The 17,899-nt window shown below is 32.4% G+C and overlaps 2 protein-coding genes and 1 long non-coding RNA gene across 3 annotated transcripts; 1 reads left to right on the forward strand and 2 right to left on the reverse strand.

Moving 5' to 3' along the window:
* Positions 1-5,847: 5,847 nt before the first annotated feature.
* On the forward strand, positions 5,848-17,459 carry LOC148615921 (uncharacterized). The gene is made up of 2 exons (XR_015922087.1): positions 5,848-6,274; positions 7,062-17,459. It is a non-coding gene; the product is annotated as an uncharacterized LOC148615921 (long non-coding RNA).
* On the reverse strand, positions 6,958-8,581 carry LOC148615922 (uncharacterized). Its single transcript, XM_088582549.1, has 2 exons — positions 8,445-8,581; positions 6,958-8,008 (listed from the first exon to the last, which is right to left on the reverse strand). The coding sequence occupies exons 1-2, from the start codon at positions 8,503-8,505 to the stop codon at positions 7,134-7,136; spliced, it is 936 nt and encodes a 311-aa protein (XP_088438675.1). The 5' UTR covers positions 8,506-8,581; the 3' UTR covers positions 6,958-7,133.
* LOC148615923 (uncharacterized) lies at positions 11,161-12,337 on the reverse strand. The gene is made up of 2 exons (XM_088582550.1): positions 12,228-12,337; positions 11,161-11,492 (listed from the first exon to the last, which is right to left on the reverse strand). Exons 1-2 carry the CDS (start codon positions 12,283-12,285, stop codon positions 11,161-11,163), a joined length of 390 nt encoding a protein of 129 aa, XP_088438676.1. The 5' UTR covers positions 12,286-12,337.
* Positions 17,460-17,899: the final 440 nt, after the last annotated feature.

The following is a 17,899-nucleotide window of genomic DNA, read 5'->3' on the forward strand; positions in this document are numbered from 1 at the left end:
TATTAAGTCGTTACTATATGACTCGCAGTATGAAACAGGCAATCTTTGTTCTCAAGCTAATTCATTTGTGAAAAACACAACTAGTACATTCGAAAGATATTTTATTAATGAAGTATTTTGTTTAGTTTAATTGGTATAATGTATGATGTAAATCAGACGAAATGCAATACTATGATACCATTTTTATCAAATTAACTTTAAAGCTTTGCATTCTAGGGGAAACAGGCACACACAACAAAGAACATAAATAATACGTACAAAGAAATAAACGTAAATGAGCAACTCTGACTCCAATAAAGAAAGCATGGACCAGGTGCACCGGTAGGGTTTCTTTTCTAGAAACACCCGCCGACTAGCTCATAAAAAGTAAAGTCCAGGGAAACCGAAAGAGGAAATGAAAACTGTGAACGTCGAACAAATTGGTTATCATAGTGCAGATGAACACAATGTGACTATCAACGGATGTATGATGATGGCCATAAAACATATGTAGTGATGCAACATAACCCTGTTCCAGATGCCTAATTTGGCTTTTTCATATACACAATTTCATTTATACAATAATCTAGTTTTAACTTAAAGTGTCCTTTGGAATGATTTCAATGATTTAGACATTTTTCATCCCACATTAAACTTATCTTATAGCAAATTCAAAGGTCTATATAGTTTAATGTTTCATCAATACACTTTTATAACCATCGGTTAATAGAATATATTAATAAATATGTAATTTCATATTGGCCCTGTTATAGGTTTGAGGTCTGTCATATTGGTCGAGGCGATCCTATTGGTCCCGAGGCATCGCCGAAGGCCAATACGACTGTCGAGGCCAATATGATTGATCGAAGCCTATAACAGGGCCAGTATGAAATTACATATTTATTGACAATTTTATTAACCAACTCAACTAGATGATTTGTAGAACAGTTGTTTTCGTGTTTTACCAAAAACATGTACGTTTATTTGCATTATTCAGTCTTAATATCCTTTTGGTATAAAATGGAAGATTTTTTTGTGTTTCTGCAACTTTTAGTCCTGGTAATCAAAGTTCATTAAAACCGAATTAAGGGTCTAAATTTATTTATGTCGCCATTCATTAACCTTCTATTTTAAGTGTCAAAGTTTCCAGCTACGCTATTAAATTTAGAGCAATCTATTGTTCTATAATTAGTTTGGTTACCAAATAAGTTCATTAGCCAATTAAATAGCTCTACATATATCACGTGCATAATTAGCATCATTCGCAAAAAGTTTCCACAACATCAACACGTCTTATTTATTTTTGCTTGGAAAATGCTTAAATTGATTAAGACGACTTCGTTTTCTGTTGATATGTGTTATTAATGATATTTGGAACATAAGTGTAACGTTTTGTGGACGAATGCTGAATATACCAATCCTGTTCCTTATATTACGTAAGGTGCATCGAATGTTGTACAATTACATAGTTTACCATAGTATGGACCACTTTATTGATATTTTAATACCATTTTTTCACTTAGCATTCTTATATACACTTAACAATTTTTATATGCAAGACAAATTTCGGATTATATTGTATTATTTCTGATGCGTTGCATTACGAAATCTGTTTATGGTAGTAGCTGAATTTTCACGACATTTTTAGACGGAAAGTGGCGCTATAATAGTAACCGGATATGTTGTGTCATGGTCTCTGAACTAAATGTCGCTTTATTTGGACAATTTTTTATTCGTCGTTTAGGACGCTTTGCTAATTCATGTGACAAATTTTACAATTAACGTTTAGACGCAAGAGAGTTTAAAATATCTTATCGAGCCCAGGGAGGTCTTACTTCTAAGAAACATTTGACCAAACTTTACGACAAACGTGATGACTTTTCATTCAAAGTTGTCAACTTTCCTTTCATCTGTGGCAACATCCCTTCAGCACCTGCTTATGGAGTGTTCATATCATAACTCATACGTTATGCCAGAGCTTGCCGAAACTACGCAGACTTTTTGTATCGCGCTAGAACTCTAACAAATAGGCTTCTGGAACAGGATTATGTTGCTACAAGATTGAGGTCATCACTACAGAAGTTTTATGGTCGTCATCATGAACTCGTGGATCGTTATGGTGTATCCATCTGCAGCATGAGAACTGATTTATTCAACGGGTCATAGTTTACCTTTCCTCGTTTGTCTACCCCGGACTTGACTTTTTTACTTTTTTTATTGACCGCTTACCCTACCGGTGCACCTGGTCCATGCCCCCAGTTTTTAGCGGAGTCCCAGTTGCTCATTTGCTTTTGTTACTTTGTATGTATGATTTTAGTTACTTTATGTTCTTTATTGTGTATGTCTGTTTTCCATGTCTAGTCTTTGTCCCTGGATTGAGTTCTTTTGATTACCGCTATATTCTTGGTTCCCTTGATTACTCTTTCAAAACAAAGCGGCCTCACGTCTTGTGTGTTTTGATTCCAACCCGGACATAATATTTTTACAAATTGGAGGAAACGACGCCTTCACTCAATCTAGATCAGCTCAAAAAATTGCTATTGACATTTTTCCCTAGACCCTATACTGTGTTTATGATCTTCAGATTCGCTCGGTTGTGATTGGCAACTTATACCTCGCTGTGAAGAGAGGACTTTTCCTGGTTACAACCAGAAAATAAAGGAGATCAACGATTTATTAGCAAGGAAAATTGATTAGGAGAAGAATGAAAACTTAAAACTTTGGCACCACCGTGGGTTTTGGAATTTTTGTGCCATGATGGAGTTCATTTGAACCATTTGGAGATAAGGAGTTATTTTAAAAGTGTGCGGTATGCTGTTTTATATGCAGCAACTCATTGATATCCTACTAGTAGGTATATATGTAAATTTGTATGATTTTAATTACGATAGTGCTCACAATGTGGGTATGATTGTTATAAGCTAAGGATCATGTTAATTCCTTACAGTGTGAGTCTGCTGACAGTTTAGGCTTAGAAATGTTAATAATAATTTCTCTCACAGTGTCAAATTGCTTACAGTGTAGACAGCAACTTGTTAATTAATTCTCTCAAAGTGTGAGACTGCTTACAATATAGGCATTGGCAAGCTATTTTCTGACTTTGGTTGGGGTGTGGAGGAACGGAATTCCAATCTCTTACATTGCATATATACAGTTAATATGATGTTTGGGTTTTGTGGGTTCTGAAATCGATTTTTTTTTCAAATTGTTGAATATTTTTCCAATGGAAAAATGCTCATAAAGCAGTCCAGGAGGTAGGTATAGATTCTTCAAATTGCATTTTATTAAGAACGCAAGTTGAATATGGCCCATATTTCTTCACATTTCGCTGCAGAAAAAACTTGGGTACCAAGGTTAAATAGGACATTTCTTTTACATATCTTTTAACAGTTCATCTTCCATACACGTAAGTGTATATCATGTATATGAACTTTTCGAAATTTGGTTGCAAAACACATGGCATTAAGGAAATCTGTTAAGTTGGGGTAGTCCAATTAGCTGCCCGTTATTATAACATGAAGTTTCGGGGACTCTACATTATACATATAGAGGTTATGTTCACATAAAAGTACTGTGTACATGGAAGTACATTCCGGAGGAGCTAGCTCCAACTCTTTTCAGTTTTGCTATATATGTATATGTCAGTCTGTATGTACTGACAACTCGCAATATGATTTTTAATTAAATCTTTTTTTATTTGTGCAAATAAAGTAAAGTTTGTACATGCACATAAAGATATAATTTTAATCACCTTCATACTTAAAATTGTACATGTTATTGTGTGTAAATAAATCATGAACTGTACAAGTACGACGGGTCCTTCAAGTCTACATTTGTTAAATCAAGTATGTTTTATACATGTACAAAAGTACGTTAAGTATATAATTAAATATTGGTATGGCGCTGACAGCGGCGTCACCGTCGGCGGCGTCCGTGTCGTCGTCCATATTCACTTGGTTTTCGTGCGATGACTTTATAGTTGTGGTTGATCAATTGTTATGAAATCTTGATTACATTTTACTTACTACTAAAGAAATGCTCTTATTTTATTTTGAGTTTATGACCCCCACCATTTTAAAATAATGGCCATCTATGTAACTGACAGATACAACAGGTCTCACTATCGTATTAATTTTCCCATAGACTTCTATAGTATAGTGCATATATTTAGGATTTAAAAAAAAAATATGTAAATTAATTCAATAAAACTTTCACTTATGTAGCATTTCTAAGGACATGTGAAAAATAAATGGAGAAGTTTTCTAGACAATGCTAACACGTTCAAGACAAAACGTATGGGTGTTCAAATTGCTCTTCGAGCAATACTAGTCTGCGTCCATACTTGTCCCTCGGGCAATACTAGTCTGCGTCCACACTTGTCCCTCGGGCAATACTAGTCTGCGTCCACACTTGTCCCTCGGGCAATACTAGTCTGCGTCCATACTTGTCCCTCGGGCAATACCAGTCTGTGTCCACACTTGTTTAGTAGAAATGAAAATAGTAAAATAAATCCAAGATTATTTAAATGACAAAACAAAATTTTTATTGTGATATTAAATTCCTTCGTATACTTGCATATATATTTTTTTCTTTTTAGATTTGGTTGTAGTCACCTCTTTTGTAAATAAAGGAAAAGATACGCAGGTACAAAGGTATACAATTGGTGCTTTTTGGTACACTTATTGTATGTCGAAAAAAAAACGATAAACAAAAAAATGTGTCGTATGTTGTTTTCCTTGGCTGTATTTCTGTTGTTAGATTAAGAATTGATCTTCATCAAGTTTCGTCTGTGTATATGACAAGGTACATGAATTCTTGATTTAAATGATGATCACGTTTATAACGATGTTTACGCGTCGCACGTTTTCAGACTTTGATTTAAATGACAGGTTTATCGCGATTCAAATAAAACGTTTGAAATATTCCTATGACAAATTTGTATTCTTTCTTCTGACTATACGTTTTAAGATTTCATATTTGTCAGGAAAGAATATTGAAGTTTCACTTTAAGGCATTGTTAACGGAAGATGTCACTGTACTGTATTATGTATTTAATGTCATTATACCATGTTTCACACAGGGTTTTTTTTGTCACCTAGAACGTACGACTAATTTTTTTCTTATTTTCTTCCACTATGTAACACTTGTTTTCTACTTTGACAAACTTACATGATTCAATCAAGAACCATTATTTATTGTGTTAGAAACCATCGAAGACACTCATACAAACATATCCATCTCCACAGAGGCTCCCTTAATCTGTTAAATGATCTGCAAAACTTGTACTTTTATCGGTAACCATCTTTCAATGAAGACCAGTTTTGGATTTTCACTTCGACAATTGTGATGATTTAGCCCTTCTTCTCATCAGCAGAAAATATGGCACAAAGAAAAAATTGTAATATCAATACAAAAAACCTGGCCCCTCTCTTTGGTTGTGTATTCAACAAGAAAACAACGAAATTGCTAATAAAACTTTCACTTTACAGCTTGGTAAGTAAGCTATTCCAATGTATGTATCATCATAAGCAACATTCAGTGCTACAGAGAAAGGTTCACGAAATATAAATAATCACATGAACAAGACAAAAAAGGTAGGAACTAACCTTAATGACATACCTCCTGAATGATGAAGTAGGGAGGAATGAACTTACCTTACTGAAACACATTCTAAATAATGAAGGAGGGAGGAACTTACCTTATTGAAACACATTCTAAATGTTGAAGGAGGAATGAACTTACCTTACTAAAACACTTTCTTAATGATAAAGGAGTAAGGAACTTACCTTACTGAAACATATTCTTAATGATGAAGGAGGAAGGAATTTACCTTACTGAAACACATTATTAATAATGAAAGAGGAAGGAATTTACCTTACTGAAACACATTCTTAATGATGAAGGAGGAATGAACTTACCTTAATGAAACACATTCTTAATGATAAAGGAGGTATGAACTTACCTTACTGAAACACATTCTTAATGATGAAGGAGGAAGATGGAAGGAATTTACCTTACTGAAACACATTCTTAATGGTGAAGGAGGGAGGAACTTATCTTACTGAAACACATTCTTAATGATGAAGGAAAAAGGAACTTACCTGGTTGATCTTAAAGATGAAGGAGAAAGGAACTATCTTGAATGGTACACCTCCTTAATGATAAAGGAGGAAGGAGCTAACTTGGTTGGCACACCTTCTTAATGATACAGGAGGAAAGAATTTGGATGGCACAACTTCTTAATGAGAAAGGAGAAAGGAACTAACCTGGATGACACATCTCCTTAATGATAATGGTAAACACATTTGTAATGACTTGTCCAAGTTATAATACAATAAAACCTAATTTAACTACTCGAAAAATATTTAAACAAAACTGGTCTATATCTGAGAAATACATGGGATTTTATTCTTGAATTTATTTCAATCCGATAAACGAATCACACAATAGAGAAAAACTGCGATGCTTACAATCAGGCAAGACTATGAAATCATGTAATAATGGCTCACAATTTTGTTTTTGCTGTGTGTGTGTGTGTGTGTGTGTGTGTGTGTGTGTGTGTGTGTGTGCGTTACGTTTTTTTTCTGTTTTTGCTTGATTGCCATTTCAACATAGGCATTGCAATATGAAATAAACAAATGCAGTATTCGCCATTTCGATATAGTTAATGTCGAGTATTTCTTTTGGTGTTTTGCCTGAAATTCTTGGTTCATATATAAATAAAGAGAGAGTCAATCACTCCCTAGTAATATTCCTTATTTATACTAATTTATTTATATTAATACTCTCGTTCATACTTTCCAATTAGCAGATTTTTTTGTCTATAATGATTACCTCCGAACGGTAAATTTCTGAATTTTTTTAAAGTGTTGAATTATTATCATCAATACTTTTTATTGAAAGCGTACATATATTTTTGTGTCTCGGTTTTATTTTCTAATTAGGAATGATACAATCTTTTAACAAAGAAAAAAGAACAAACGTTTCTTTTTTATTGGTTCCGGCATATCATTGTTTACATGATAAATATTCACAAATCATAATTGTAAAATATTCTGCGTTTTTTTTTTTGTGTTTTACAGCATCGTGGTAGCCAGTTCTACTAAGAGAAAGTGCTTGAAGTAAGTAAGTAGTTACTTTGTATAGTGTTAGTATTACAGATTAAGTACTTTTCGATACACTTTGTATTCTGTCTGACAGATTCCCCCTCTACACTTATCCTCCACTCTGTGGATCGAATTTATCTTACAATCCGGGCAAGCAACGTGTACTATTGATCTTGTCAAATCATCTAGGGTTTTTCCATAGAACCTTCTTTGCAGGGGGCCTCGAAACCGATAACCAAAGTTGTTAGGTGGGGGAACGAATGGAATGATATTTCTCTTAGCATTAGAAAAGTGTGAAGGAAATCTTGGTATGGATGCCGCAGGAACAACAAATGTAGGCTCAATTTTCTCCTTTTTGAGATCAAATCCTGGTGCAGTGAATTCCATTTCGGCTTCTTCTTCTGGCATAAAAAAGTAATCGCTATCCTGCTGTACTACTTCATTTTCATTTTTAGTCACTTTTTCACTTCCTTCGATTTTCTTTTTGTCGAAAGCAGGCCACCCAATTGCATCGTTATCTCCATATGGATGATGTTGCTTTAATTTATTATCCTGTTTCTGCAAGGGATTTACTTGTTTGTCAACACGGCCAATGAATCGTGTTGGTGTCGGAGTTTTCGTCTTTTTCACTTGTTTAGTGATGAAATCCCTAAGTTCTGGTTTTATTAATGAATGTCTACGTTTGGTTTTAGAAGAACCAATGAATTTAATGTTTGGTGTTGCTGAATCAGGTAAATCAAGTACGTTATGGTGATCTTTTCTTGTCATGGTAGTTTGTGCAGGAAATGGAGAAAAATCGTGGCTTTTCGATAGATCAGCATGTTTTGCAGTTGTTTTTGTTGCGGTCTTGGTAGTTGGCAACCTGTATGGAGGGTGAAATCCTTCTGGTGGAACAAAAAACTTTGTCAAAACTTTTTGTGATCCTGTAAGATATAAGAATATGATTTAAATTTTCCGAATATGAAAATGTCTTAAAAAATTAAAGAAAAGAAGAGAACTCGGAAACCATTAAAGGGTTACTTTATATAGAATTACATGCAGTCAAAATAACTTATATAAATCTTCCAGAACTTGGATTCATTGTAAGGGAAACAAACTCCGACTATTTTCAAAGTTTAGTAGAAAAATAAACATGTATTGAAAAAAGATAAACAATCCGAAATGAAATATGCTGTCTGCAATATCAAGAAAAACAATTATTTCGAAAACTTAGTTTGTCTATTCATACATAATTACCAACGAAAGTTTGAATAGAGAGAACAACATACAAACAACGATGAAAATTGTTAATTTCATGAAACATGAAAATATAATGTTAAAATCGTACAGACTTCATTTGTAGTAAATCGAATAACTTACCTGAAGGTTGATTAAAACACAACAGGATGTAGGCAATTGATATTAAGAAAAAATTTAACATTTTTCGCAATTTTTCCTTCTGTAATGTTTCTAGTTATTCCGTTCAATATACTGTGATACACCTGGAAAACAGTTCCTTGTTTGGTCATAAATCTATGAGGTTGTTCAACAAAGAGAAAAAAAAGGAAAAACGGTTTAAATTTTTGAAAAAATATGTGATATAATTTCCCTATTTGTCTCTATCTATAATAAGCGTAAATGATAAATGATTTGGGAAAAAAAGAATATTAATCCTCTAGAAATCACAGAAGCGTATCACATTGCTGGAATGTTAAATTTACATTCCAAGAATTGATACTAAAATCATCATAAGATTATTACGGTTTCGTTGTTCGATTTACTACAAATTAAATATATACTCTCACTGAACATTTTGTTTATCTAGTACATTTTTTTTATATATATTTTAAATATGAAAACGTATCAGTATTTAAGGAGGTAAACCCAAGGTAAGGGACATATTTCTTGAAATCAGTGATATGTTTGCATCATATTCAATATCACCAAAGTCTATCAAGCTTTCATTTGAAACAGAATTAAATCAGTCCAAGTTAATTAGATGCCTACATGAGACTGACGTAAAATGCTTTACACAAAAGTTCCTATGATTTGTAAGAGTTATATCCCTTACCCTAAGTCCACCTCCTTAAGTTATTCAATCCTCGATATTGATGTGACAAAGACTCGGCAAGATGGAGAAAGAAACATTCAGCAAAGCAATAGTCGTGATTACTATTGCATTTTGCTAATTGCTAAAGTATGCCCAACTCCGCCTTGAAGGAAAGAATCTTTACTCCAAGGTTTAAGTATAGTTTGGTTTTACATTTATTAAAATCTGTTTATTTTGCAAGCATTTAGCCGAAGCATGTTGATATATGTCCGTTTTGTTTCTGTATTTAAGTACGGTTTCGATACTTGAATAAAACTTTCACTCAAATTTACAAACATAACATAATATACTTCAAGATATTGTAAATTATCGAGATAACATTGCAAAATTTTTGTGAATACTAACTGGATATTCCCCTTTAGGAGATCTTTTCACAAAAATCTTGTTTAGAGTGTTACACGAAACTTATGTTTTTAAATGGGGGGATGTTTTCACTTAGTTTTAGTTCTGAAACGTTTTACATAAATTGTCTTTCTTTCATTAATATCGTCTGAATATAGCTGAAATATTGCTGCTCGGACGTTAAACCCCAACAAACAAATCTTTCATTAATCATGTTGATGTTCCAGATTTCTTTTTAGTCTACTAGTCAAGGTTGTTCATAATATTTATCCTCTGGACAAAATGTGTAAATAAGTTTGGTGCAATCTTCACAAGTAGTAAATATCTATCCAGCGGTTACAGTCTTGGTCTACTTATTTGATGTTTAAGTATTCATACTAATGCTGTAGCTTGAGAATAAAGAAAAGAAACATTTCATGATTTCTTCGAGCTAAAAATTGTCGTGATTATCAATAAATACAAAAGAAACACTTATCATTTGACTATTGATTTTTTAATAAAGGCAAAAATTTATTTGCAGTATTCAAATTTCTTATCTGGTTCGACCTATTATGCATGTACCACAAGGCGTACTTTGTTATTTTTCTAGTGTTTGCATAAATCGTTGATGTTCATTTTCAATCATTAAAACAATATTTCATAATTTGTCACAACCCACTTTGAATGTCAGGTGAAACGTCTAGCTTCTTTGAAAAATATCTAAAATTGAAAATTGATATTCTATTTAGTGAATGATTGCTTTCGTAAACCACAAGTTATGTTTATTCCATTATATATTGCTTTTTCGTGTGTTGTGTGAATTTCCAGTGATTCCATTTACTATAAATATAAGAAAAATATGTAAAGACGGTTAAATACAAGACAATTTAGGTGGGTGCTGAAGTGTCAAACGAGAAAAAAGCCATGGACAAATTACTACGTGCACATCCAATTGACAATTGACGAAAAACAATTTATACACAGAAATGAGCAGCAAAAACCATCTAAATTATTGATATAAGCAGTGCCTGCTTATTGCAAGGTGCAAGCCGTGTGTGGTAAAATGGACATTGATTCAAAATCTGACACTTTTTGAAGTGACCAACATAACTAATGAGCAAATGTTTATACAAATAACGTTTTTGTAAGATGTTTAGCCTTCCCAAGAAAACATTACAATGACAGCAAATATCAGAGGAGTTGTTTTTGTTGTATTTGTATCTTTTTGTATTAATTTGTGCTAGTAAAAGCTGTTGTTATTTCATTTCTTAAATTCTATTTTTCAATTATACCTGTACATTTTTTGCTGAATTCCAATCGTTTTACACGTCTAGGTAACACTTGTATTCGAGTTTTCGGACTAATATTTAGTTTCATTTTACTTTTTCATACCAGTATGATTTTATTTTATTACTTTAAACCTAAAATACTTGAAAGCATACTATTAAAGCGGAGTATTATATTCAATGGGAAGATTTTTTTTTCTCGTATCCCATCCGAACAAAAATACAAATATCATTCAAAATGCTCAGAAAAAGGGTCATTTTTAATGTATCACAAAATAGTTATCTTTCCACTTGCACATAGACACATCAGACTTATTCAGTGTAGTACATTTTTATTGTTGATAAACTAGATTAAAAAAAAACATGTGATCTGAAATCGTCAAACAAACATATTTTGCCAGTGAAAATCAAATAACGAATACAGCGGTTGATATGAGTCTGTTCTAAGTCTTTCAAGCTTTCGAAAGTCATCGTCAGAAAATCCTGGCGCGATATACACAGATGGTATTACAGAACTTTTTATATATTTCCTCGGTAACACCGTATATGAAGCCAAGTCTGCCTGGCTATTGCGCCCGTTAAACACTCCTACAGCATTCAATGCAGTAAAACCTGGTGCCATATACTCCTGTTTACGCGGGGGTGGTATAGCAATTGGGTGAATATACTCTTGCTTTCTGTAAACTCTTTCATCATCCTCATCTGATGTCTCTGTTGAAATCAATAGGACACCCTTATTACAAGTACAAGATAATAAAAGGATTAATTGGAAAGTGCGAACACGAGTGCCGACGAAAGTCAAGATTTAACAGATCCGCAGAACTCTTGTTCCGAATTTGGGTTAGATCTTCAAGTGTTTTTATTTTATTATTTTTTTTTGTTTAGATTTTCTCAATAATTAATTGGTATTTTTAACATGAATTTTAAATTTTGCAATTGGCGGATCGATGTTCATGTTGCGACGTCTTGTCGGAGAAAGCCCAAGAGTAAAATTTCCAAATTTATATCACATGGGAAGTTTATTACACATTAAACATGTGATCAAACACGGCTAAAATAGTTTTACACTTGATAATGTGTAACAAGATTGTTTTTTCAATAGAAATATAAGACCCTTGCCCTACTAATGTACCCTGTTATTACCCCAAATAGCGAAAGAATATTACTGTTATGTCAATATCTTGGTTCTCTATACTTGTTCAAGCAAATGCTACCACTAAAATCAATTTATTTTGTTTTATACCTGGGTTTTATTCTCTCCGATTATGCCACTTTTTAAATGTTAATGGCTTTAAAATATGATAACAATGTGGGGTTTTTTTTTTTTTTTGCCTGCTAATGATACGGTCTTGACAAACTTATGACACTTTATAAAACAAACTTCATGCACTTGTTTAATGTCAATAAGGTCAGTTTAATTTGGTTCTTTATAGATATTGTACATACCTCCATTGTTAAACGAAATGAAAAACAAAAAAATGATAGTTGTTTTCAAATAATCCATTGATATAAGATCCCTCTTTCCCGAAAGCTCTCTTTAAAAAATCACACACGTGATAAATTTATTTTGAATTTTATATATGTTGATAGATGTGCCATTGTATGTTTCAACAGTTTGTGTTTTGTGTAAAAATTGTGATGTATCATATTCCATAACAAACACTTTGGGTTTAAAACTACTAATCTAACCAATCCTTCAAACATTTTTTACTATAGCTGTAGTTTTTGTTTAAATAAATCATCAACAATTTATATTTTTAATCAATTATACTTTGTGATTGCATATTTGTACTAACAGGAACTTTTTGAGACTAAAAACATAGACGCATATTGATATTTGGCTGAATGAGTATAAATATTGAGATTAATGACGAATGTGTAATTCATCCTAATATTCCAAATTATGAATGATAATGATGGTATTTATCCACTTTAAGAAATGACCGATGATAATTCATGTAATTTATGATGTTTTTGGTATTTTTAAATCAAAACATGTTAAGTTTGTCATATCTCTACAATGTTTTATCTTGATGTTTATCTTTCGTCATTTATTATTTTTTTCAACTATGAAGCCTATGGCATCATAAGTTTATACTTAGACTAGTAAACATTAAAAAATTTGCAAACTTCAATATTTCAAGTAATAAATAATAAGTTATAAAACGGAGTCACAAACAATTAAGTTGTCTCTTTTTGGAATACTTTAGCAACTTATATGATTGTGGTTTTAATTAAGTCATTATATTTTATCAGCAGTTCTCGGGTAGTATTTTATATTCCACATTATGTAAGTTGATGAAAATAACCCTATTATAAAATTCTTGTCGGAGGCAGATATGTTAATACAAAATTACTCAAATGGACTTGTTAGTGTGAGTCCACTCATACACGAATAGGGTCTAATTTACACAACGTCTTATGCAATATCCGAATGGCAAGAGTTTAACAGATTAAACTTATGAATGTGTATACCCATCTTTGGGACGGATGATAATTTACTCATTCTTTGCAGGGGAATTAGATTGCACTCTGTCGATATGCCCATGTACATGATTTTATAGAATGTATATATTTATTAAATTCTTGAATTATGGAGACCCATGATAATATTTGTTTTCATTAAAACCTGAGCTATGATGAAATAGGGGACAAAAATTACCGTTTAATGAAAACTTTGGAAGTCTTCCAAAATTTCACTGCAAAAACAGATTTTCTGAACTATCAGGCACTTTCAAATTGTCAGGGAAAGTGGGCAGGGATTATATTGTTGTAAAAATACAATTAAATAAGTGTAACATTTTCTCCTGATTTGTTTATGGTTTTAATTCTTAAAGTTCGTGTGTAGTTATGCATTTTGTTGAAGAACCAGATAGTAAAGATAAGAGAACCAATCCAGTGAGGACCTGAGAGACCTGGTCGGGTGAGGGCATGAATCTTTCGGATAGTTTAAAACATGCATTTTACACCTTTTTATCTTTACAAGTATTTCAACTATCTATGTACAAATGATGTACTATCCACAATTGAAGATTCACTTTTCATTATATAGTTTACTTGATTATACCTGGTCAATTTAGTGTACGAAACTGTGAATCATATCTCTTCAGTATTCCCTTATGGTGACACAATCTCCTAGTGTGCGAGCTGAAAAGTCCATTGGCCAACAAATTGTATATTTGCTGATATGGATCTTACTCTCCATTTTTAAAAGCAACTGCTTAAAATCTCGTCACCGTGATGAAGCGGATCACCTTGAAGAGCTACACTAATTTATATCCCTTGGTTTGTCGTTTGTTTGTTGAAAACATGTTCACCACATTGATTAATATTCACAGTTTGGAAATATTTATTTTGAAATGTATTGAACGTGTCTTGGAGTCATATTTGTATATAAGGAAAGTGGAATAAATGTCAGCAAACAATACTGACGAAACATAACAGAAGGACATTTCAGTATCCAGTTACCTCTATACTATTAAGTATCAGTCTTTATAAAAACTGACAGGAGGTGATTCATGCAAGTCAAAAACCCACCATCTTTACTTTTATTTCCTATTCAGAATCAGTAACAGACCACATAATCAGTCTTGTTTGCACTTTTGAGATTAAATTTATATAGATTGTACATAAAATTAGTACTTTGCAAGAGTTCTCATTCCATATTTGCTTTCATTTGGTTAATTTTAGTGTGAGATGAATGTATGATTTTCTCAAAAGTGCAGATCTGAATACCAAAAAGACTAACGTTACCGTAAAATATAGCATCTGAAGACAGAAAAAAAACATTGCTTGTTCGGTGGGTCTTTCTACATCATGAATCACCTGTATCATAAGCAGTGTCTGAATATATATGTACTGCTACTTACGTTCACTAGCAAAAGATGGGATGTAATTCTTTCCTGGAAAGTAGAAGTACTATAATTCAGAGATACCATATCATCTTCACAACAGAATCATCTTTTTATCGGAAACTTAATAAATCTTAGCTTCATTAAATAAAAAACAGAGAGTAGTGCACATTTTGTTCTGAGTCTTTCAAACTCGACAAGAATATTGTCGACCAGAAATTCCAACATTTTAACATCAAACTCAGAAAATTCTTGTTAGAAGCAGTATGTTTAATAAGCATCTTCAAATTTATAGAAGCTTAGATAATAAACTGTTGTTATATATATTATGTTTTCAAAACACCTTCAGAATTTATACCTCTCCTTTATAAACAGGTTAAATGATAACTTGCAATGCACTTTGTAACAGATTTGCTATAAAACTTTTAAGTATAGTTCCTTCTTTTAACAGAAAAGCATATCATTAAAGCATGCTAAACAACACGCAAGTGAAATGTGCTTTCACGATATTTGGTTCTACAGTCTGGACTGACAATGCCTTCTCTTACAGTCTCTTTTTCGATTTATCGATCGGACTTCAGAACAGTACCTGCATAGTGTATCTGAAAGCATTGGCAACAAGGTTGACCATTTTATATTACGTTGATTAAAATGTCTCTTGGCAAAACTAACTACTTCATCATTAATGATTCGTTCAACATGACTAGAAACAGAACAAGATGATTTTTTACAGAAAGCATTGTCTGAAACACAACTTTGTCGCAGTTCTTTTACTTTGTACATTGAGCAAATCTGGCAAACTTTTCTCTCTAGCCCACATTGTAAGTCTGAATAGTCAACATCTAGAAGTTGTAGGTGGAAAAATAACTGTTCACTGGTTGTTAAGTCCGTTGCAAAATTGTGAACGTCATAAATACGTAGTATTATCGTGAAAGTACCTGCAGTATAAATATTAACTGAAATCATTACTGTAAATCTGCAAAATGTTTAGTAATTAACGGGTATTTGATAAACTGCGATCAGCTGTGACATTTTTCATACTTTTGTAATAATGGGTTAAAATCTATATTCATCAATAAGTCAAACGTATTGTTAAATCATTTTTTTTTCTTATAAGGAAAATCCAAGTCCTGAATGGCTTTATTACAAGTGTCATTGGTCGTCAGCCACTTTTTTCGTTGTTTCCGTGATTTTAAACAAAAGTCACTTCTTTATTGAATATAGTGCTTGTTATGATATGCTTTGATAGTTTCTATCAATGTTCTCTGTAGCTTTATATAGTATCCCACTACTGTTTTCAATATTAACACTTACTGAAATATATGTCAGAACTTTCATTCTTAGGTATTCATTTTGCATGCTGTATGCACACATCTAAGAATAAGCAATCGATATTTTTCAGACTTACTGGTCAATAAGACATCATAAATATTAAGTTATTGTTCCTTATCATAAACATTACGTCCTTACCTTTAGTGGTTGTGAAGAAATTCGCCAGTACTAAAAACAAAACAAATACTTTCATCATATTTTTGTTTTGTATCATTTTCACAAGAAGTTCTTAGTCGACATAAATGTATATATAAGTATGAATGACATTTTTTATGTGACGATATTTCATCGAGAAATGATCTACGGTCTTTACATAAATGATTGAACGTGTGTTTGAAATCAACCTTGGGAAAATGTTTTTACTATTGCAAGTACATTTACATGTATCATTTACTTGGTAAAAAATAGCTATTGGTACCACAAAAAAAAACACGAAAACTATCTACTGACCCTTTATTAATAATGGCATGCATAAATAATGTGTTGTCAATTCAAAACTTTTAAGCCTTTTTTATCTGTATCAGTTTTACATTCGGTTCTCCTAACAGTCAATTACTTTACATGGTACTCACAACGATAATTTGTCACTCTTGTTTCATTTCATTTCATGTAAACATCATCATTGAATCCGAACCGTAACCGTGGCCTCGAGTTATCACTCCATCATTGAAGAAGCGAAATCATTACCTTGGGCTGGAAAGGCAGTCATTGCAGCATTGACGCAAAGCCATGGCCGAATGCTCCAGTCGTAGCTTCATCATTGAAGAAGCGAAACCAAGACTTTGACCTCGAGAGGTAGTCACTCTAGCATTGACGCAAAGCCATGACCGTGGCATCGAGTTATCATTCCAACATTGAAGAAGCGAAACAATTACCTTCCGCTCGAGAGGTTATCACTCCAGCATTGACGCGAAGACATGACCATTGAAACGAAAGCATTACCATAGACTAGAGAAATTGTCACTCCAGTTTTTCCTTAAAATATTTGTGGATAAGGAAAGGTCACTTTGGGTTCTATTGCAGTAATTTTGACTTATATAAAATTGTCTCAATTGAAAATGAAGTTGTAGTGTTAAAGTAAGAACGATGGTAAGCATTTCAGTTTGGAATTTTGTGGGCGAGCTGCCCCATACGCTTTATTACCATCAGAGTTGGATCATCATCTAATGTAGTATAATCTCGAAAAAAGATAATACAACTGACTACTCTCGTTCATATTTCTTCGTTAATTCTTTTATTTTTTATTATCATTATTTTTTGTTTGTTTGTTTGCTCTTGTTTTTATTATTATTTTTTTTTTTATTTGAGGGGGTGGATTTTTTCCCTTGTTTTTTGGGGTGGTCGTGAATGTTCAATGCCACTTAAGTATTTTTTTATGATATGAATCAATTGATTTTTTTATGTAATAATGTTATTTTCATACATAATAAATAAATAATTTGTACAATACAATATTATATCGGTCATCTATTATAGATAAATAACATATACAGTATATAGCGTTTGAATTAAAAAACTGAATTGATGTCATCTATGTATTATTAAAGTATAAAATGTATCGAACACTATAAGATAAAAAGCATTTTGAAGTCGCTAATATTGTTAGGGACTTCTTGCACTCGTAATTTCAGTACTTTATATTCGCATATGATTCGCACAATTATATATTTATACTCCACGTAAAGCTACAGATATGTGCCGTGTTTACCGCCATAGCGTCATAGTTCTAACTTCATACGAAATAATAATGTACCTCTTAGATATCATACACGTGTGTTTCTACGTATGTTTCTTGCTTGTATGAGAACAGGAAGTTTACATGAAATGATCGATTAGCATTGAACATTATCCAGTTTCCGATTCATGCACAGAGGCTCGTTACAAGACTATATAGGTCATGTACATATGAATATTCATTGCCAGTTGTTGAAATCG

The sequence above is a fragment of the Perna viridis genome, chromosome 5 (assembly GCF_037379345.1).
Source record: "Perna viridis isolate PV_CMFRI_1.1 ecotype Kerala chromosome 5, ASM3737934v1, whole genome shotgun sequence".
NCBI classification, from domain to species: Eukaryota; Metazoa; Mollusca; class Bivalvia; order Mytilida; family Mytilidae; genus Perna; species Perna viridis.